Consider the following 23654-nt stretch of genomic DNA (forward strand, 5'->3'; position numbering starts at 1 on the left):
CTGGACCACAATATCATTTCTGCACATATATACATGTATACAGATTTTTGTAGTATACATTTTTAATGTAAACAAAACATGAAAAGGCAAAATGTACGGACGCTCTCTTTGGTGGTGACAACTTTTACATATCTTCTTATCGGTGCGGCCGTCTTCGACGCTTTAGAATCCAAAGAGGAGGAAAAAAGGGATCAGATGCTTAAAGGTATAAGAACAATGATTGTCAAGGTTTTGCACCCCTAAACTGTATTTTTATTATTAGTATCATCGAGCGCATTAAAAACAAAATACAACATAACAGAGGAGGATTACAAAATGATTGAGCTGATGATTATTGAGTACAAGCCGCATAAGGCCGGACCTCAATGGAAATTCGCCGGTAGTTTCTATTTCGCTACAGTGGTTTTAGCTATGATTGGTTATGGACATTCCACCCCTGTTACTGCTGGGGGAAAGGCATTTTGTATGGCTTATGCCATGGTCAGTTATTATTTATTAAATTACATTACCGCCCTTTATATCCAGGATAGAGGAAACACTTTGCATTTAAGCCAAACAAATTTGGTATGTCGGTATGTAACGTCTGTAAGCATGGGTAAGCATCCTTGACATATTCCGTTGTTTTTCATCACTTTGGTATAACTGGAAATTGCTCTTATTTTCTTATTTTAAATGTGATACCTTGTATATTTTTAAATATTTTGATACATGGATATAACGCTATAACGTCAAAAAAATTATATGTTCAATTTTGAAATAGATTGCAATGAACAATTTTAAAACTTTAAATTTGCCATGAAATGATGGAAAAATAACTTTGATCGTGTTTTGTTTTTTATTTTCTCTATTAAAAAGACGCAAAAATGTAGTTTTGGTGTTAATTTTTTTTTCTTTTTAGACGTATATTTTTCCAAGCATTTTTGTGTAACCTTTATTAAAATTCGTTAAAAATACTTCAAAGCAAGAAAATAATTAAATATTCATAGTAATCACAAGTCTTATATTCAGGGTGTTAATTTAGTATATATACAATAAATTTGATAGGCGATTCTTTGAGTAAATTTAAGACAAAGTCGAAATAAATATGTGTCCGCAACGGCTTCGTGTTTATGAGATACGTTGTTAAACTACTAACTAAATAAAAAAATTGTTTTTTCGTAAATATCTTAAGCATCCTTTATTCAAATTAGTTGTAATTTGGCAGTGTAATTTATAGTAGTAAGATGATGATTTAGCTGTAGTTTAATTAAATTTTTTAAGTCCATTGGCGCCCCGAGCGATATCTAAACCAACTTTGACTACAAAAATGAAAACCACTAACTTTTGTGTGATTTTTTTAATCTCTTTGGATAACTTAATCAAAAGTACAGCTCCTTTTGCCCTTTATTTTTTTTGTATCTTGCATAGTTTTCGAGAAAAAGAATTCAATGCACTTAATTTCATATCCCTAGACCACAGAAAAAACATGACAAGTTTTTTTTGGTAATAATTTTAACAACATTTTTTTATTAACAATTATAACAACAATAAATAAGCACTAAAGTAAAACATGTAAACTAAGGAATTTTACTAAATTAAGTGTTGGAAATGTCTCCCTTCGGCCTTAATACAACCGTCTAACTGCCTCATCATTGAATCACTGTCCCAACAATACCTGGCGTATTTTTAATTATGTCACGTGAATTAATGCTTCTATTTCGTAAAAATGCAGAGATTGGAGGGACACAAAGTCAATGGTCTCAATTAATTTGAGACTCAATATAATCTCTGAATTTTTATTATTAAGAGGTCTCTTTGAGAAAAATGGACTACTTTTTTGAACTTCTATTTCGTATCCAAAAATTGCCGAACCACTATACTAAAATGTATGCACTTTATATGCTTATGTTACGAGCATGGAGACGTACAAAAGTTCTTTCGTTAGGTATAAAACGCTGAGGAAATCTTGCTTCAAGAATGCGTCTTACAGCATTGGCGTTTCCATAATAAAAATGCATATCTGGCATTTCGCTATTAGTATACCATTCTAGATAAAAAATAACCACAAAAACTAACAATAGATTAACAAGGTTAACAACAATTATTAATAGAAAAAACTGTCAACAAGAATACGTTGACAACTGTTAAGTTATTTACTAAATGTTGTAAATGTTTTCCAAGGCAACCCTATAGATTATTATCTAGTACGTATTCCTTAATTACTTACGTAAAAATCGTCAGTTTAGGTGTTAGTGTATTGGAATTTAATTATAACTGTTTATTAAAATCTATTATTGCTATTTAATGAACTAAATCACCATCTTACTAGTATAAATTACGTCGCCAATAAAAAATGGATAAAGGATATTTAAGACATTAAAAAAAATATTTTTTTAATTTAAATTTAATACCTGTATCGAATAAATAAAGGACACATGTTTATTTAAATTTGTTGTTTAAAAATTATTCAAAGAATCGCCGGTCAACTTTATTGTACTTAATTAACACCCCGTATCCCCGGAATACAAAGGTTTATGTGATTTTCGTAAATCTACAAAATTATTGCCTTTACGTGTCAGAGGTATTTCACACTATTAAACCTATATGATTTGAAAAAAGTATAGCTGGATTTTTATAAAAGAGTGGCACTTTATTAGCTAAAGGTTGATTAATTTGAGGAAATAATTCTATTTGCCTAACAAACCTTTTTTTTTTCTCTCATAATACTACTGGGCCAAAAGTTTCTTAGAACTATAACAAGCAGTCAGGCAGGTTAAATCGGTATAAATTTAAATATTTGAATTTCTATAATTTCAATCATAAAACAGATCAATATCATTATTTTTTATTACAGAATTTGGCACATTTTACATTCTAGAAAATGGGCATTAATTCCATAATTATAGTTCTGTAGAAATGAAACATTAAAAAGTAATTTATTTCTAGAATTAATGGGCGGTATATCTAAACCAATAGCTGTATAAGCTGATCAGGAGCATCCAACATATTACTAATAATTTTATATGAGGCCTTCTGCCTTTAAACAAGATAATTTTAAAAGTGATCAATTTTAGAATTATTTATATCGTCGTATGAAATATTTAACACAAGGCCATTTTTTTTCCAGAAATTTTAGTTGAAATTCAAGATGCATATTCCCAAATTGATCTGACTACGGCACAGTAAACATCCTTCTGAAAAGCATTATTAATTAAAATTGGTCTCAATTGTGTTCAATTGAAGTACCACGTGTGAGCTACTCCCCTAAGGCTGGGTTGCTTTGAAAATATTATAGCACTTTTAACCTATTTATTCATGTTGGCTATCTGATTTATGCAGTCATTTATTAGTACTCAGGCCAGATAATGTTCTGGAATAACATCTGCCCTGAGCGGAGTAGCTTTAGTAGCAGAAGTTTGGTGACGATATATATATATTTGATGACTCTAGAACTTGTTTTCTCCGTTTGTCGGTACTACGCTGAGACCTACGTCTACAGACTGTTCTGAGTTTCCTTCATGTTCCTTGCTATGCTTAGCGTACTTGTCTTAATGTTATAATAAAGTTAAACCAATCATATAACATGCCAGTCTCTTCAGATATTACGAGCTATAACTCATCGCTGCACTGTAAGAGCGCGATATATATTAAGAAAAGATAAATGTTCAAATAAAAAAACACGTACACTTAAGCAATACATTTTAATTTCAATTAGTTTAAATCTCATCATTCTTGGAATCCTGTCAAAAAAAGGTGGGATTTTTAATTAAAAATTAAACTTATATGGTTTATTTTGCAATTTTTAAACAAAGTTATGCGTTTAGTTCCAAATTTATGCTATAAAGTTATTTTTGAACGAATTTTAAATAATAATGGTTACACTAACATATTTGGAAAAAAATTAACATATGAAAAGTGATTGTTCCCATTGTTTCCGTCCCAGGGGTGCCATGCATTTGAGAAAATGTATTAGACGGTAACAATACATATTTGCATATTTTTAATATTTGTGTAAAGCACATACAAAAATACAATGGACAATATTCATCCATGGTTACTTTGTGCAAATCTAAGATTCTTTAACTTTTTGTTTGAAATTTTTTTTAAAAAGTTACATTTTCAATTTCATTTTCTATCGATATTGAAACAGGGTGACCGGAAAGTCAACGATAATACTGAAAGGGTTGGCGGAGCAACTCATAAGCATTTAGAAAAACATAAAATGACCTAAGTAAAAGATCGATGGTATTTGCGATATTGAAATTCGTCAATTTTCGATTGTCATACCTCAAAAATAAAAATAAAAAAATAAAAATAACGAAGCCATTGATCAAAGACATTTAATAAACAACCTATTTTAAAGTGAAGTATGAATTATTTTTTCAATCCGTTAACTTTGACGCCTCATACTATATGTCCAGTAATATTCAATGTTGCAAAACTGAAATCAGAATCTAAAAGAATATAATTTTTAGATGTGTCAAACAAAAATCTGATGCAAGAGTAAGATTTTGACGAGGCCATTAAAGTAGCAATATCTTGAAAACTATTAACTTTTTGCTTCATGTTTTTCTGAATGCTTGTGAGTTGCTCCATCAGCCTTTCCGGACACCATGTAGGTAAAAATAAAAATTTTATTAACATTTAAATATAAATGCCATTTTCCGTTCAATGGAGAGTGAAAGAACACAACGGAATATACCAAAAATCACGCGTTTACATACCAAATTTCATTTGTTTTGCTTAAAAAGTTAAGAAACTATAGTGTTCTCTTTCTCCGGGGCACTTGGTAGAGTAGAATAATTTATTCACTTTACCAAAATTCACATTTTTACACATGCCAATATTACAAAACACAACAATATATTTCCTCAATTAAATAAAAACCTTAGATTTTAGGTAGTAAAACCCCATAACTTTGAACACTTTTCGGCTTTCGTCTTTTGCAGATTCTTAGCAATATACAATAGAGAAATAGTATTGTAAGCATATTGGGGGGACCAACAATACCTTTAAATATATAGAACAAAATGTTTACATTTAGGCAAGTAAGACCCTTTTTTTTTTTAAATAGGGTGTTCAATGTTATGGGTACAGAGACATAACTTTGAACGAAGCTTTAAAATCACTTTAATGTTCAATTTATTGCGCCGTAAAACTTGCAATGAAATTAAACACTCATAAAATTATTAATAGATATTTATTGAAATAAACAAATAAACGAATTGTTTAACAAAACGCAAATGAACAAATAAAAGGTGCATAGGTTAGATATTACCTAAAGATACAAAAGATTAGGTATTAATTAAACATAAACATAACATTAATTTTTTTTGTTAACAAAAAATAACAAATACCCGTAAATACCACTTACGCCAACTAAATCATAATCATTCATATATTACCTAAAAAAATAACATAAATAGGTATTACCTAGGTTAGATACTAATTAAAAGGAAACAAATTTTCTTTTTTCGGCAGAGGGCAGGTTGAGATCAGAAGTGAAACGACCTGTATGATAGGACCTGTAAGAAAAATTATAGTAGTAAAAAAATTATATCCAAAAAGGTAATAAAAATAGTAATACCTATTAAATATTTCCTAAATCTTTATTGAAAGTAAAATGCCCCCTAAACTCTGTAGGATTTCTTAATGTGCATTTTATTTGGCTACAATCAATAGAAGATATGTCTTCCACTTGAGGGAAAATAAAAGTTAAGGGTTTTTGCCCATATCGTCGAAGACAACTCTTTTTTTGCCTCCTTTTTTGTTCCTTTGTTGTATATAAATTCGGCCAATACAAAATTGTAGGCAGGAAAATCAGAAACTGTTTGAAAAGAAGGGCTGTAGGTTGAAGTTTCTAATGGAGCGCAAACCTTTGATGTCTGCCCAGGGGACTTCGGTGAAACAGAAGCTAAAGAAGCACTTTCTTCAGAGCTGCTTAAGCACAAGGTTTCTTGTTCCTTTTGGACAATGGTAAGAAGATCTTCTTCTTCCGACGAGTCCATATACACAATATTGTTAGAATCGCTGCTATCGCTTTCTTCTGACGATCGGTTATAATTTTTTAAAGCTTGCTTTTTGTTTTCCAAAGTTTTTCTGGCAGCTCCTTTGCTGGTTGATGGGATGTTATTCTGTGGGGTGAGATCTTCAAAGGCGATACTTTTTCCAGGAGCTACGTCTATTTTAGACCTTTTTCTGGCAGGGGCATTGGTATTTCTTTCTCCGTATCTCATGTTCATTAACATATTTAAAACGACATCCGAAACCACCTGAGAACTACTAGGATCATTATTTTCATTGAGCTCTTTCGGAAACCGACCTAATACTTCCTCAGGGTTCCAGGGATAAATCCCGCATTTCCTGAATCCGGATACCAAGTTATCGGACTTGCAATCTGGTGCAACAGCATCACATAACGATTTCAATAATCGAGGAAATATTTCTTTTGGTAACACTTGCGACTTTTTTTTAGCTACTGTTTCCATGTATCTAATATGGATCTCCACTTTCGCTTTAAAGGCCCATAAAAGGCAACATCCAGCGGCTGAGTGATGTGGGTAGAATTTTTGGGAAGACAACAAAATGAAATATTGTTTTCTTAAACTGCTCGCATTACCTCTTCAGAGAAATGACTTGAGAGATTATCTCCTATGAGCACGACTCGCCCTTCAATGTTTTTTCGAAAAGGTAAAAATGAATTTAGGAACCAATCGGCAAAAAATAACTGCGTCAAACCAACCGCTCTTACTGCGATTATATCGGGTATTTTTTGGTCCTCCTTTAGTCCAGGTTTGCCACAGATTTTTAGCCTTATATACTACGTACGGTGGGAGTATACGTCCGCAGATCCACAGAACATTACGGAAATGCTACTTTTCGATGAATCTCTGATGCGTTCGGGGTATTTTATGCCTCTTGGAAAAATACATTTTTTCGTCCCTGGGTCATCTGACAAATTTGTCTCATCATAATTAAATATCCTGTTTGGAGGTAAAGGCTCGCCGTTTTCAAAAACTATTTCTTTTAAATTGGAAAAGTATTGCGTCATTTTCTCAGGTGTTATGCTTGGCTTAGATTTTTTCAAATTTTGACAAATTCTTAAAGTGAGATCATTTTTGTGTCTTCTAATAAATCTGAGACACCACTTCTTACTGGGCAACTTATTTTCAGGCAGTTGAGGAGCATCTATTCCGTGCTTAAGGATTAGTTGCTGTACCAAGTGAGACAAATCTGTATAATCAAATGGAAAACCCCATTCACTTACAAGTAGGACGTGTTGCACAATAGCATTTTCCAATTCTACCGGAAGGACAAATGGTTTTCCAATTTTTCCAGTGTGGCGGTTGTTTAACTTATTGGACAATGTGCCTTTTGGAAAACCGTATTGTTTACTCGCCTGACAAAGGCTTATTCTTTTATTTTTTATCATATTCAGCACCTTTTCAAGATTTTCTTCGGCATTATTATAGCGCCGGTATTTACGTTTTAGATTTTCCGCCGACATTAATGTAGTCTAAAAGAAAAGAAAGTCCTATATTAATATTACTTCCCTCTTTTAAAAATGCACCCATAACTTTGAACAGCCGTTCAAAGTTATGGGCAGTTTTTGAAATTTAGAGGTTAGGTTATAAAATGTAACTTTAAAAATATTATACCCCAAAATTCAAGTTTACCCATATACTTACGGTTTTATAAGACCCTAGAGCTCCCAACAAATACAAAAAAGAAAAAAAAACAACAACTGTGTGGTCAGATGCAAGTTAAAGTTTTCGCACTACAAAATTACCGGCATTTTTAGACAAACCGTTCAATGTTTTTAGGATGAATAATATAAATCGAAACGTCCAATGCGCTGAAGGAATGTATTCGTGTAGGATTGGTCTAACGTATCGAACAGTGTTTGTCGATATTATAAATTGTCTAGGCCTGATGTTAGAGATATGTTTTTATGGCTTTTTGTTCAAAGTTATATGACCGTTCAAAGTAATAGGGTTTTACGGTACTTTTTTACCTATAGATAAGATCATTAACATTGAAATCCTTTTAAAAAATTAAATAAAATTCAAATGATCTCGTCATATGTCCCTAATAGAAAAAAATTTATTAGATGCATTTTACGTGTGATTTATTGACATAAACTATCCGAACAATAAACAAGGTGTTTGCCAAAAAAATCAGGAAGAGTTTATTTACTTAAAAATAAACCTATGCCCGGAAATGCGTAAAGTTCAAGTTTAATTTTTTTCTAAACTTTTTTTTTGACATTATGCCGATATTTGAATGAAAATTGGTATTAGAGATTCAAATTTAACGTTAATAAGGCTTTCACTCCGAAAGGATGGAAAAACGCAATTGTTATTTTATATAATATACAAGAAAAGGGAACCCTATGGACTGTTGTTTGCAAAAGTTTGAATTATATCTAACTAAAGAGGATTAAAAAAAAAACAGCACAATAAAACATCTGCATACAGGTTAATCTCCTAAGAGAAAAAATAACCAATACAATTTACCCCTCTGGATGGTATTTATGTTCAGAAAAGCGTTCGATACTGTAGAATACTTAAAAAGAGCCCGACCCGATCAAAGATATACAGTGACCGCCTAAAGTTCCGCATAAATTCGATAAAAATTAGAGACATGATTTTTTAAGAAAACGCTCGGACCAGTCGATTTTTATTTTAAGTTGCGCATTATTTCACATAAATTTTTGTATTCAGGGTGGAACAAAAAAAAAGATATGAGGTCATTCGTCGGTCATTTTTTTAAATAGAATGCTATATTTTTTATTGCATTTATGAAATATAGGTGAAATTCCAAGCAAGTTTCGTATAACACACCTTATCTCAAAACTCAACTGTTTCCGAAATATTTACATTTAAATAACAAGAAAACAAATAAGTACGTCTATTTACAAATTAAGGTTAAATCGAGGATAAAAATAATGTTATAAACACTGCCAATTGTTACTATTTCCATGGTTGCACTTGTAAAGAATCTACATTTTCGAATGTCACTGTCAGTTCGAAAATTAATAGTTTTTATCAGAACAAATTATAGCTAATTTAACGGAAACCCAACGAATTGAAATTTTGATGATGCTAGGGTACGGGGATCGAGTGCGCACGCAAAAAGAAGTAAGTGAACTGTTTAATGCCAAATACCCAAACCATCCTATTTCTCAGTCAACAGTTAGTAGAATAGAGCACAAATTAATAACTTTAGGTCATGTTAGGGATTTGCCAAGATCAGGTCGTCCAAAAATTTCTGAAGAAACAAAATTAAACGTTCTGCTCTCCGTCGAAGAAAATTCAAACTATAATAATAATATAGTCGGAACTTCAGTAAGACGCATCTTAAGAGCAAATGAATACCACCCTTATAAAATTAGACTAATACACGAATTAAATGAGGACGATCCTGATCGAAGAAACCAATTTTACGAGCAAATGATGAACATTTGCAATAATAACCGTCACTTTGAGTTTTGTTTTCGGATGAAGCAACTTTTTATTTAAACGGTGTCGTAAATCGGCAAAATTGTCGGTACTGGTCAGTGTCAAATCCCCACTGGGCAACTGAGAGCCCAAATGTCAAATCCACACTGGGCAACTCATACACAGTACCGTAAATCTATTAATGTTTGGACTGGTATCGTGGAAAATAAAGTAATAGGGCCATACTTTTTCGAAGAAAACTTAACGCTATTTGAATTTTCTTCAAGACGATCTTATCCCTGCTTTGGCTGCCCTATACCCAGACGAACAAGACCTTGCTGTCCCGACAAATAATTTGTAGTTTCAGCAAGACGGCGCACCGCCACATTTCTTTCGAGATGTCCGTAATTACTTGGATACAGTGTTCCCAGGAAGATGGATAGGACGAAGAAGGCCAATAGAGTGGCCGGCCAGGTCACCAGACCTAAGTCCCTGCTACTATTTTCTATGGGGGTACCTGAAAAGCAAAGTTTATATTGAGAAGCCAAACAACGTAAAAGATTTGAAAAATAGAATTAGATATGAAATTAGACGTATATCACCCGAAATAATTGATAGTGTTTTACATGAGTTTGTAAACCGTCTTGCCTTCTGCCAGGAAGTAAATGGGGATCAGTTTAAACACTTAATACATTAATAAGAGTTTTAACAGTTTATAACATTTTATCCTCCATTTTATCTTAATTTGTAAATAGACGTACTTACTTGCTTTCTTGTTGGTTAAATGTAAATATTTCTGAAACAGTTGAGTTTTGAGATAAGGTGTGTTGTGTGTTATACGAAACTTGCTTAGAATTTCGCCTATATATCATAAATGCAATAAAAAAAATAGCATTCCATTTAAAAAAATGACCGATGACGTCATATCTTTTTTTTTGTTCACCCTGTATACAAAAATTTATGTGAAATAATGCGCAACTTAAAATAAAAATCGACGGGTCCGAGCGTTTTCTCAAAAAATTATGTCTCTAATTTTTAATGAATTTATGCGGAACTTTAGGCGGTCACTGTATAAATATGATTCAACATATCCAAGATACCGTTAGTTTACAAGTCATACTATATACGACACAACTGGTAAAGTGAATATCAACAGAGATGTTTGAAGATGTATTCAACAACCCAACTGGTGCGACAAATGCATGAAACAACCTGCCAAATATTGGAGTATTAAAATAACAAGAATGCGACCATGTGGAGAGAGAAGAGGCGTAGAAAGATCCAAACAGAGATGATATGATGACCTGAAAAAGACGGCAGGACTGAACTGGGAAACATATGGGATGCCATACTCGAAGAGCAAAAAATAGCTAAGAGAGAGGGCTCTCACTTGTAGAAGGCTCTTCCTACACTTTCTTACTTTAAATTTGAACCTGGATTTTTTATTTCACTATTCAGTGCTTTTCATTAGCAATAGGGCAATTCATTTTCAAGAAAACCACGATATTTCTTCAGTAGACATATGTAAACGTTTATTATGCCTTCTCTGGAAAAAATTTGCTTCATTAGTGAATATGATTAAAAATTTAGATTTAGATTGAACGAAAAACTGGGGAATTTTGGGATGGTCTAAATTTACTCTTTAAAATAGTGTCTGTACCCACGAAACTTGATAAAGATATAGCAAATTATTCTTTAAAATTCTGAAAACTATAGTCAAGTCATATATCACTTACTTATTATTTTACAACACATAGAATGTTAGTAAAAGCCAAAGAAAAATAAAGTGCAAAAATACACAGAATACAACAATAGGTCCAAAAGCATATGTCCTGATATATGATCTGGTCCATGGACCAGATCAAATAGATAATTAAATTATAAACTGCCTATAGGTAAATATACGTGATTGTCAAAAATAAGTTAAATTTAATAAAATAGCAGATAATTGAAACAAAACAATAATAAAAATGAGTATACAATGCATGTGTCACATGTACCACTGTAAACATGAAAAGTAACAACACAGAGGAAAAAAAATTAGAACAAAGTATAACCAAAACGAAGAGCTAAAAGAATCAATGTAAAACTCATCCAGACTGTAGAAGGGTTTGTCACTCAGCAATCTTTTTAAATTAGCCCTAAATATGGCTAGTGATGGTAATTCTTTTATAATGCGAGGAAGGTGGTAAAAATTATTGACTGTTTAATTTGATGTAGGAATGGGTAGATACAAGTCGCATTTCACGATCTTTTGTTGTTTAAACAAAGGCCAACAAGAATCACGTTTAGCAAGAGATATCTTAAGAAGCGTTTCTGTATCACAAAACGTAATTGTAGCATGTAACCACTTGCATTACCTCAAAAAGGGATGGCATAACGAAACCTAACATAGCATAGAGCATAGTACACTGACCTCCCCGCCTCAGGTTCAAGTTCTCCATATATAAGTCTAACTGAATAACATCCAGATAAAAGCCTTTCCGCGAGCTCCGTAATATAAGTATCAAACTTTAGGTTACCGTTAATGATGATCCCAAAAAACCATTCTGCACTGTGTTGTGCAACTTGTGAACCCACAAGGGTGACCTCTTCCAGTGTTCCCCCGAAGCACACAACTTTATTGTTCTGTGCATTTAGAGAAAGAAGAGTCGAAGAAGTTTGAGTCGAACCATTGTTTAATCTGCATAGGGTCTATAGTTAAAGTTGTAAGAAGCGACTCACTGCCAGGACAATGCCAGAGAATCGTGGGATCATTGGTAAATTTGCCCCATATGCCCAGGTTTGCCAGGTCATTGATATAAAAAACGAATAGTATAGTGCCGAATGGACTCCTGGGGAACACCCCATAACATGACTCTATAATCCGAGCAGTTAGAGCCCACAAACACCCACTGTCGACAGTCCTTAAGATAAGAGCAGAACCATGACAACACCACTCCTCTCATGCCATCCATAATGCTGTAGCTTCCAAAGTAAGATCTTAAGGCAAACACAATCAAAAGCTCTTGGGAGGTCGCACCAACAGCAGAAGCTCCATCACCCTTTATCTGGAAGCTCACTGAGGAAACTGTAAATGGCATCACTTGTGTTTGAGTTTTCCTGGAAGCCAAACTGAACCCCACTCAGGAAGCCATAGAAAAGATATTAAGCGAGTATTCATCAGCTTTTCAATTAGTTTTGAGAAGATTGAAAGCAAAGAGATGAATCTAAAATTTAATGGATTACAGTGCACAGTGTCTGTTAAATCTACGAAGATCCTACACGATAAGCTATCCTCACCACAGGATTTTTTATTTTTAATAGTGGATAGTACTTTTTTAAGCTCATCTTTGTTGGTAGGAAAAAATGAAAGTGAGTTTCCAACTGGGATGCCAGAAAGAAGACTTATTGGATCAACTGATGAAGTTAAGTGTTCCTGAAGGTTCTTGGCCATATTACAAAAGAATGTGTTTAGGTCGTTAGGAGGGATTTCTGGATTTGAAAGGTAGGTGTTATTTTGCCGGATGTCGTTGATAATTCTTCAACATTCCCTGGCGCTTCCCTCTCCAACATTGGAAGATGCGTCTGGTGTAATATACCCGTTTTGAGACCCTCATCAATCGACGATGAATGGAATGACAATGAGATTGACTATGTATGAAACGTTATATGTGAACAAATATTGATGAAATGATAAGATGAAGTATATGCGATGACATACTTATTAAGTTAAGAGAGATCGTACATTCTTGTAGGAAGATTTTAGACCTCTGTAACGAAGGGATTCTTTCGCTTATTTTTATTTTTTACGATAAGAAAGGAAACACGAAAGAGCTCCATCAACTTTGCATAGAAATCTGTGATTGAAGGATTCCAGGAGGATGATATAGCCTGATTGTGAAAACCCATTGAAATTTTTTTTACAGAAAATACGACTATGTTTGGACTTAACAGAGTTTGACACGGTACAAAAAAATACCTCATGATCAGAAAGAGCTAGGTTTTTTTACTTAACACTCTATTGTATTGCATGACAATAGTATAAATGTAGTCAATGGTACTCAAACGTAAGGTAGAGGTAGAAATCCTATCAACATAATTTGTGTTTAGGTCTCCAGTCAGGATAATCTGTGCTATTTGAGGAATTTCTGTTAGAAGCTTTTCCAGATCCATAAAAAAGGTGTAACAGTTAGCAGCTGGAGAACGATAAATATATAATACATGCCAGTTTCTAGGTTTAGAATAAATAATACAGAATTCAAATTGTTTTTCTTTAATAAGATAATCATATTGATTATTGATTGATTTGTTAAAATGAGTACTGCTCTAAAAGTAGATCATTAACTATGATGATACATCCGCCTTGAGAAGAATTTTTTCTGCTAAATTTTTCCAGTATAACATATTTTAAAGAATTGCTTAAATCCTCTGATCCCAGGTAATTGCTGTTCATGTTGGATTCTTAAATTCGTGTAAATTTACTGATAGTTCCGAAGTTTTATTTCGTATAGATTAGATATTTAAAAGTAATAAAATTCTTTAGAATTATAAGATAAATCTTGAAAGAAATGTTGAGTTTAGATTCCTGGAAAATTGACTCTTTCTCTATATTGGCTACTAACGTTGACTGATTTGCTGTTGAACACTTCACATTTTTTTATCAGTTTTGTCGAAATTGCAAAGTTTGCACGTCAAAAAACCTCCAGATATCAAAACAAAACTTGTAACTCCCCATATTTACGAAATGATTTCCGGATATAGGTTTCTAGGATTTTTTAACATTTGTAATTAAGGAAGCCCTGATTTTTTCGCAATATTAATGAAACACCCTAATACAAACCGTCTAAAAAAAGTGACATTTTTAGATTGGTATCCCCCTAGGCCTAATTATGTTCCAAAGTATAGGAGAGCGTTTAAACAAGGTTGCCTCCATAATAATCCGCCACATAAAAAAGTACATGAAATGCGATAAAATTGAGGCAACAGAAATGAATTTGATGTTTGCCACTGGTATGCTCTCTACCATTATCATCACTACCGGAGCGGCTGTTTTCTCTAGATACGAAGGATGGACCTATTTTGATAGTTTTTATTATTGCTTTGTTACGTTGACTACTATAGGATTTGGAGATTATGTCGCTTTACAGGTGAGAATTAAGGAATCTTTTCGTAAATTTCCTTTTAATTCACAATTTTTTCTAGAACGATAATGCCTTAATAAACAAACCTGGCTACGTGACGCTGAGCTTGGTCTTTATTTTGTTTGGATTGGCTGTTGTAGCTGCTAGTATCAATTTGCTTGTCCTCAAATTCATGACCATGTAGGTGAAGGTCTTAATTTTAAAAACTGATTTTAAAATCATTTCAAATCTTTAAGTGGGCCAGAGGATAGTAGAAAAGACGATCAAGATCTACAGTCGGTGACGCATCACGTGTTTGCTCTAGATGGCGAAATGATAAATGTAAATGGGAAGTTGATTTCGACTCCAAATGGTATAGAGGATGAATTTGAGCAGGCTTCGGTCTGCTCTTGTAACTGTCTAGGATTAAATCACGCCGATAATGAAGAGTAAGTATAATAAACAGTTGATAATCAGGACATCCCTATGCAATAGTTCAAACGTTACTTTGACCTCCATGGGTCAGTACTAATTCCATTTTTGTTTATAATTTATTTAAATATCCTTTTATAAGTAACAACTATCGGTAAGAGTTTAAGTTATTGTAATCACACAGTCACTTTTGTAAAACAGATAATTGGAAAAATTTAAGAACTATTCCCGAGAGAGATTCTTATTGCTTTAAAAATAATATGGACTGTTGCTGAGAATGAACCAAGAAATATCCAATCCTGAAACTAACTCTATAAAATACCTTGGCATTATTATATGAACCAGAATTTAAAATGGAATTTGCAAAGTTACCTTGTTACATAATAAAAAATTATTCCTCATGAACCAATTCGTCGCCTCATAAAGAAGATATTTTTGCGGCTATTATTAAGTTGTCATCAGCAAAACTGAAGTTGTGTTGGTTGGATCCTTATACAGTTAAGTATAGATCTCTAGTAAGTCTCAGTAATAAATAGCTCTAGAATCCTATCTAGAGCTATTCCGGTAATTATTACTGACGATCTAGATTGTCTTGTGACACCATCTTTAGTTAAGCTTACCAAGTGAGTTCTTATGTTCAGATACGAAAACAGCTATTAGATAGCTATTAGGTAGGCCTTATTACCTGCAGGTAATAAGGCCTATATTCAAAAAAACCGCTTTAAATTAATCGCAAATCGATTGCGTTGGGTCCGCGTCTCCTATTGGTCCATTTACAAACGACATTCGAACGGACTACCCGCGTTCCTCGCTTTCGGGCGTCAGTAAGTGCCAACAAGTAACAACTTGTGTCGACGGGTCGCCGCGTGTGATATAAGGATACAACGAACAAAAACGTAAGTATTTTTAGTATTTATAATTGTATTTTTAATTTATAACTGCAGATATTTTGGTTAGACTTTATGTTTTGTGATCATAGTTTATTCGATTCAATAGTTTATTAGATTAAATTTAGCCGACATAATTTAAATAAATTTACATAACATTTCGTCATGAATGGGTAATAAGGCCTATAAAAATAAGCTATAGGCCTTATTACCCTCCATGTAGGCCTTATTATCCTCATGGCAAATTAATGTTTTTATTAACATATTATTAAACGTCTAAACTATTCTCGTTTTATTTTCAGTGATTTTTAACATCATGCCTCCTAAAAGGGCACCTTGGTGCGAGGAGGATTTAATATCAGCAGTTCGATCTGTTCAACGCGGTACTCTGAGTACATATGGGGCTGCGGCAAGGTTTAATATTCCCAGAAGAACCATTAGAAATCATGTTCAGAATGGAATCCTAATAAAAAGACTAGGTCGTAAATCTATTTTAAAAGAAGAACAAGAAGCTGATCTCGTTAAAAGAATAATAAGATTTACTGAAATAGGTCTACCTGTGACTCCACGGATCCTTCGTCGATTGGTATTCAGATTCTGCGAAGATAATAAAATTGCCCATCAATTTAATACAACTTCAAAACTTACTGGTAAAGACTGGCTAAAGGCTTTTATGAAGAGAAATCCTGTAATTTCTAAAACAGTTTATGAATCCAGCTAGGGCTCAAAAACTTAATAAATTTATAGTTGATGATTATTTTTCAAAAATATGGAAAATGTATGATGATCTTGATATAATTAATCACCCTGAAAGACTTTATGGATAAAAGATACTGAAAGATAATATGGATGAAAAAGGATGCCACTTGACTATTCACCACCAGCCAACCGTTTTAGCTAAGAAAGGGGTAAAACGTCTTCACTTTCAATTGTAGGAACATGCAGAGAGTGTGACAATTGCAGGATGTGCCAATGCCCTTGGAATACCAATACCTCCTATGATTATTTTTAAAGGAAAGAGGCTAAAGCCAGAATTACATGATAATTTGCCACCAGGAACTCTAGTGGAAAAATCAAGTAAAGGCTACATGACTAACGAACTTTTTTTAAAGAATTCCTCAAGCGCACTTAGCCCGATACAAAAGTCCAGGAAGGTGCCTCTTAGTTTTTGATGGTGCAGCTTGTCATCTTGATTTGTCAATTGTTGATGTTGGAGACTCACTTGATATAGATCTCTACTGTTTGCCATCGAATACAACACATGAGCTTCAACCCCTCGACAAATCTGTATTCATTTGAGCACCATTGGGATAATGAGGTATTATTATTCTTGGATCAGAATTCTAACAAAAAGCTGACCAAATCATATTTTAACATCATACTTTCAAATGTTTGGTCTAAATGCATGACACATAGTAACATTATAAACGGTTTTAAGGCTACTGGTCTGTTTCCATTAAATCCCGAGGCAATTCCAGAAATAGCATTTGCTCCTTCAATTCTCTCAGACGTACCGGCATCAGATGATACCAACAAAGAAAATAGGCGTCCACCTGAATCTCCTCAACCTGGTCCGTCTGGAATGGCATCCAACAAGTCTGGCAAATTTTCCTATTCCAATGTTTACTCTTCTGACTCGGATTCAACTGATGACCATATCCCTCTTGCTGAATTAAAGAGACGAACAACAAAAGTCACTTCTTTTAATGAGCTTTTGCCCACACCAGTAAAAACTAATGAAAAACCTAAAAAAAATCGAAAAAAAGCTCTAAACTACAAAGGAACTCCAGTCACTAGAGATCTTTTTACCGAGGAGAACAAAAGTCGTGCCAAATTGAATAAAGATATTGAAAGCTCCAGGGAAAAGTTAAGTACCGAATGGTATTGCCATGGATATGAGGCAGTGCAGCAAATGTCTTAAATGGTATCATGAGGAATGTGTTGGCTTAACAGTCAATGACATGGATGATTTTGAGTGTCCCGATGGCTGCTAAACAATGGAAAGGTTATTTAGTGTCTTGAGCATATTTAATGAATATAAGGATATGCTACATAGACCTCTGACTCTCCTGTGATTCTAGTTATATAATCTACTTAAGGAAAACAACTGCTAATTTTTTGAATATGATTTTTCAACCGACTTTATATGGGACAAAGGTTGTTACCGATACTTAAATATAATGGATAATAATCTTGTTTTTTTGATGAACTTCAATCTCTGGACCAGGACAATCTGAAGTCGAATTTGCCCCTTCTCCAGATGAAAATAGAAAAAAGGTGTGAGTGTCGATAGGCAATTGCAACATCTAAAAAAGGGCAAATAGATAGTATGTAAGGAGAGTTGTCATCAATAGTAGTCGAAGGTCAAAAATTCTATTAATCATGTCAGCTCTCTTGAGTCTAATGACTATAACGATTTCTTTGTAGACGTTGCTGATATGCAATTTTTTAGAAAAAAAGATCTTAGCTGCTGTGGGACTTTTTTTTTCTCTACGTCTTTTTTTTTGTTTTTTTGTAGATTTTTGCGTTTTCTCATACTCCTTTCAGTGTAATAAAAGGTGGACCTAGCAGAAATTCTCATTTCGAGATGAATGTAGTGATACCTTTTTTTCTTCCATATAACCGATATTCAAAAGATATAGAAAAAATATTAACAATGACAGCCTGACAAATAACGTTATTTATTATTATTAATGATTAACGTCATAGTAACAGGTATTTAGTTAAAACAATAGTTTTTATAAATTCATATTGATAATCTGTCTTTTAGTTGAGTTAGTTCTTCAAAATTTTTTTTCCAGTTCAATGGATCTTTTTACAACAAAACACTGGCTATGGGTTCAAGCTTATCTGCTCTGCTAGCAGAGGTTTTTATGTCTAATTTGAAACACAAAATTAAGAACAGCTCTCTTTTTCACCACATCTTCTTTATCAAAAGATACATGGATAATGTTTTTGCCATTTTTCAAAGGGATAAGGATGAGTTAAACACTTTTATAACCCTTCTAAATGACTTACACCCTTCTTGATCTTAATTTAAAACGCTTCAACAATAAAATTAAATTTTCGATATTGTATCATAAGCTCACAAGTATTGACAGCACCATCCCTTATAATTCCAAGCACCCCCATAGCCATAAACTTGCTTCTTTGCATTCGTATATTTCCAGTCTCTTCTTAGTTCCCCTGGAAACGACAGACTTCATCTTTGAGTTAAAGATCATTAAAAAAATTGATAATTAAACAATAATTTTCCATCGACACTTAAAAATAAAATTACAAACATTTAAATAAATCTCTTAATAAACATTTAGTGTGTAAAGAAAAGAAAGCAAAAAAGAATCCAAATATCAACTTCCCAACTTCCCTTTTGGGGTCCGATATCGTAAAAAAAACATTTTTAGCTCTCACCTTATTTATAGCTCGTCGATCTTACCGAAGTAAAAAATGAAATCAAACGCCTAAAAAACCATAAATCATCTGGAGCTGATGGGATATCTTCGAGGTTGTTACTCTTTTTGCCTGATCCAGCCTTAAATGCTTTAGTTTCTGCCATAAACAATTCTTTACATATTGGCATTTTTCCTTCATGTTTAAAAGAGGCAGTGGTAATCCCTCTTCATAAGGGTGGAGATTTGGATGAGCCTTGTAATTTCCGTCCCATTTCTATTTTGTCTACCCTCTCTAAGATAGTTGAAAAACTTGCAAAAAGCAGAATTTTGTCCTTTTTACATCATAATGGCATTTTGTCTGCAAATCAGTTTGGATTTCAAGCCGGTAAAGGGACTCATGATGCTGTTTTTAGCTTTTTGGAGAGCGTCTATGTGTCCTTGAATTCTGGAGAGTCATCGGCGGCAGTGTTTTGTGATCTATCCAAAGCATTTGACTGTGTGGATCATGGAATACTGTTATCTAAGGTCGATAAATATGGTTTTAGTAGCGTTGCGATGGCTTGAGTCCTATCTATCAAATCGTACTCAGAAGGTTACAGTGTCTGGGCGTTTGTCTGCTTCTAGATCCCTAAAATGCGGCGTTCCCCAGGGTTCAGTGTTGGGACCACTGTTATTTTTACTGTATGTGGATGACTTGAGTTCATTGAAACTGCAGGGCAAGGTGGATCAGTTTGCTGATGATACCACCATACTATGGAGCCATAAAAATTCTGATTATATTAAGACTTGTATCCTTGAAGACCTTCAGATTTTATTAGGGTGGTGTGCTTCCAGGAGGCTCGTGTTTAATGTAAGAAAGACGCCTAGTATGGGGTTTAAGTGCGATGTTCAGGGTCTCATGTTTGACGAAAATTCCCTCTTGCAGAATAAAGAGTGCTAGGAATTACCATTGATGGTCGCCTTCGGTTTGAAGATCATATTTTACATTTAGCTGGGAAATTATCTTCAGGATGTTTTGCAGTAAGAATGGCAAAACAAGAGCTGGGAGGGGTGGTTGCACGTTCAGTGTACTTTTCACTTATTGAATCTCATATTCGGTATGGCTTGCTTTTTTGGGGTTTAACCAATAAGGGGCTACTTAACATTGTCTTTGTTATTCAAAAAAAAGCAGTTAGATACCTGTGTTCTGCTAAGTTAAGAGATTCTTGCAAACCCCTCTTCATTTCTGAAAAAATTCTAACTCTTTTTTCACTCTTTATCTTGTTAGATATATATCGGATGTTAAGAAATTTAAAAGAGAATTAAAGTCGCTTTTATTGGCTAAGGCATATTATAACCTGGATCTTTTTTTTAATTATAGGTTTTAACCTTGGACATGTTGGAAAGTTTTTTTTTTCTTTTTTTCTTCTCTAGTTTTGTCAACAAGTTTACCTTTATTTAGTAATTGATTGTTTTATTTAGTTATCTTAATTTCAAGTATGTTCAAAGAGTTTTGTCTTTTTGTGTTTAATTTTGTTCACTGTTTTGTCAATTTTTGAAATTGTATTTTTGTTTTGTTTTTTTAGCTTGTAAGATGCTTGTACACAAGATTATTCTTACGTGATATAGCACATTTTCTTTCTTTCTATTAATACGAGTTTTAAAACCATACATACTCTGAAATCCTTTATAGTGAACCTAAAGGACAAAGTACCTCTTGACCAAAAATCGAATGAGATTGAAGAGGCTAGAAAACGCAATCCGTGCCCTTCCAATATAAAATCCAATTTTGCTACACATACATCCTAACAACCATAACTTCGATCCTCTTTTAGACACCAATTATTTATATTTCTTTCATAAAAGTAATAAAATACTTACTATAAAAATATATAGTTAATATAAAAATATATACTTATTATAGAAATTTTAGAGATAAGAATATTAAAGCGATACAGAATATTAGTATTACATGTGTCAATGATCAAATAAATCATTCATCCACACACATTTTTAATTCATTGAATTTTAATGATAATTTATAATGCCTTTTCATTCTCTCATATTAAAGAGTTAAAAACATTTATAATTTATTTATAAGTATATCATTTCCACCTCTAGCCAACACATTAAAATCTAATTTTGCAAATTACAGGTACCATACTTTAAGTAAGGAGCACGTTTTGATTATTGACCTATTGTTTTAATTATGTAGTTTTGTTTTAGTAAATCCAAGTTTTGTCGCATTTACATGTGTCTTAATGTAGGTTTTATGCCTTCAACGTCCATTTATTTATTAATTAATTAGGCATTTTATCATAGAACTATAAGATGAATTGACAGAACCCCTTAATTGTGTAGTAATTTTAAGTAATTTTAATACCTTTAGTAATTTAACACCTTAAAAATTAGTTTTCATCTATATCTTATAAGTTCCCTTGGTTCTTTTATAGTTCTTGGTTTCTTTCCCTGATAATGGACATGTTATATATGTCCTAAACATGTTAGATTAATGGTTTTAAATAAATTTAGTGGAGGATGACTGAAATACTTTCAGTTACCCATTAAATAATTAATTTTTTTTTCTATAATGTAAATATTTGGAAAACAGCTAAACCAAAAATTAACATATATATTTTTGAAATGAAAAAGGTCATTCATTTAATACAAGGTATTCCATTTAAACAATACCAACTTTGTATTTTTTATTAATTTTGTGATACCTGTGTATTATATTTTAGCACATTTCTTGGCGATTTAAGGTAAACTTTACAACTTTTATATTTAGTTTTTTTCCATCCCGTATAATAACCGAGCTAGGCTCTGTCTAAATATAAAGAACAGCCCTGTACATCATGAAAAAGTATTTTTTAAATTATTAACAAAAAACGTGATTTTCAGAGAGGTTCTTGAGGAAGTTCTTTTCTTGCAAGCTATCTTAATCTAGAAGATCTTCTATACCCACCTATTCTCTGCAAACGCACTATTTTTCAAGTATAAACAAAAACTGCATAAAATGTACACAACAAAGAAAAGTTCTTTTAATTTCTTGTAGACATGAATAACTTTATCTTTTTTTTCAGATTGCTTCTAGATAATTGTTACCATCCGGCTCACATACCAATGACTGGCATGCAGACCATAAAAAGAGCTTCTGTTTGACAAACATTTTAATAAAACTTTGAAAAGTTGAAAGGTTTTGTTTTTAAACTATATCCCTAATAAGATATCCATAACTATATCCATGGATAAAAGGTTTTGTACAAACTTCACTTAAAAAATTACTCAAAAAATCGCCCTTAACATATTGTTCATATTTCCTACACATTATTATAAAAAGCAAAGAGATGCTTTATAGCTTCCTTATTATAACCTTCTAATACAGGCTTTCCGAGCTCATAGCAACATTTCTGGAATAAATCGATTCCAGCAGTTTGATACCAAACATTTTTAATTTCCGGACTTTCCAAGTCTAAGGTGTTTAACTGGAGTACTCCAAAGTAAAATATTCGCCCGTCAGTTTGAACTGCTTGTAGTGTTACAGGCTGTGGAAGCTTTTTAATGTCTTCCTAAAACAAAATACACAAAGATAGTTGAATTTCAAAAAAAAAACGGTCAGGAGAATGTATTTACCCCGTATTGTGCCCTCGCGTAAGAAGCAGCAGCTGTAAATGTTTTTAAAAGTGTTCTTCCATATATCTGTTCTGTGGTGACCTCCTCCTCAAATATATTTCTTACAAATTCCTTGTCATAGTTTATAAATAATGTATGAGGGTGGTACTTGGGTGCATTTTTTTTAACAGCTAAGACAAAAAGCAAAAATATAAATCTGCTTTTATCATCAAAATGGCAACAAACTTACGATAAATGTTCTCCACAACATAAATATTTTCTTCGTTAAGAGTAACTGTTGGTTTAATGGGGAAAATGTCAGGTAGGTCCAGTTCATTAATAGGCTGCCTTGTAATTGGTGCTAACGGATTTTTCGCTAATAAAACTGTATCTCCTTGCAGTTGAAATTGAATTAAATCCCCATTTCTTTCAAAGGGATATGAAAAGTATAAATTGTCAGCTAAATACCTTTGCCTAGTCACATTTATGTCTGAGGTTGTTTCAACTAGGTTTAAAAGCCTGCTGACAAGTAATTTGCTAAAAGTAAGAAATGCAAAATTTAGCTATAAGTTTATAAACGTAAGATAAGTTAATAAATGTAAGAATATATATAGGGTGTAATAACATTAGGAAAGAGAGTACAGACTAAGTGTAACAAAAAACCACTTATTTTTAATTAACATTCATCTAGGAAAGGGCAAAAAGGAGAAAAAATTTCATTTAGAATCGATATTAATTTAACCCGCTTGAAGTAGACAAAGAAACGAAGCTACACACGACAGAGGAATTCAAACAGAAATGCTTTAAAAAACGATCTGAAACATCTTTAAA

At 32.9% G+C, this 23654-nt stretch overlaps 2 protein-coding genes across 3 annotated transcripts in view; one reads left to right on the forward strand and one right to left on the reverse strand.

Annotated features, from left to right (window-relative positions):
* Nucleotides 1-22406, forward strand: LOC126734988 (two pore potassium channel protein sup-9). The gene is made up of 6 exons (XM_050438853.1): nucleotides 1-205; nucleotides 263-480; nucleotides 14267-14548; nucleotides 14604-14722; nucleotides 14779-14970; nucleotides 22295-22406. Exons 1-6 carry the CDS (start codon nucleotides 79-81, stop codon nucleotides 22371-22373), a joined length of 1017 nt encoding a protein of 338 aa, XP_050294810.1. The 5' UTR covers nucleotides 1-78; the 3' UTR covers nucleotides 22374-22406.
* LOC126734987 (39S ribosomal protein L37, mitochondrial) overlaps nucleotides 22231-23654 on the reverse strand; it is a 15614-nt gene continuing 14190 nt past the window's right edge. For both annotated transcript variants that reach the window (XM_050438852.1, XM_050438851.1), the window contains exons 4-6: nucleotides 23074-23360; nucleotides 22845-23014; nucleotides 22231-22780 (exon numbers count right to left, since the gene is read on the reverse strand). In XM_050438852.1, the coding sequence (XP_050294809.1) occupies nucleotides 22532-22780; nucleotides 22845-23014; nucleotides 23074-23360 (706 nt within the window). In that variant the 3' untranslated portion in view covers nucleotides 22231-22531. The remainder of the gene's footprint in view (nucleotides 22781-22844; nucleotides 23015-23073; nucleotides 23361-23654) is intronic.

Source organism: Anthonomus grandis, chromosome 4, assembly GCF_022605725.1.
Source record: "Anthonomus grandis grandis chromosome 4, icAntGran1.3, whole genome shotgun sequence".
Taxonomy (NCBI): Eukaryota; Metazoa; Arthropoda; class Insecta; order Coleoptera; family Curculionidae; genus Anthonomus; species Anthonomus grandis.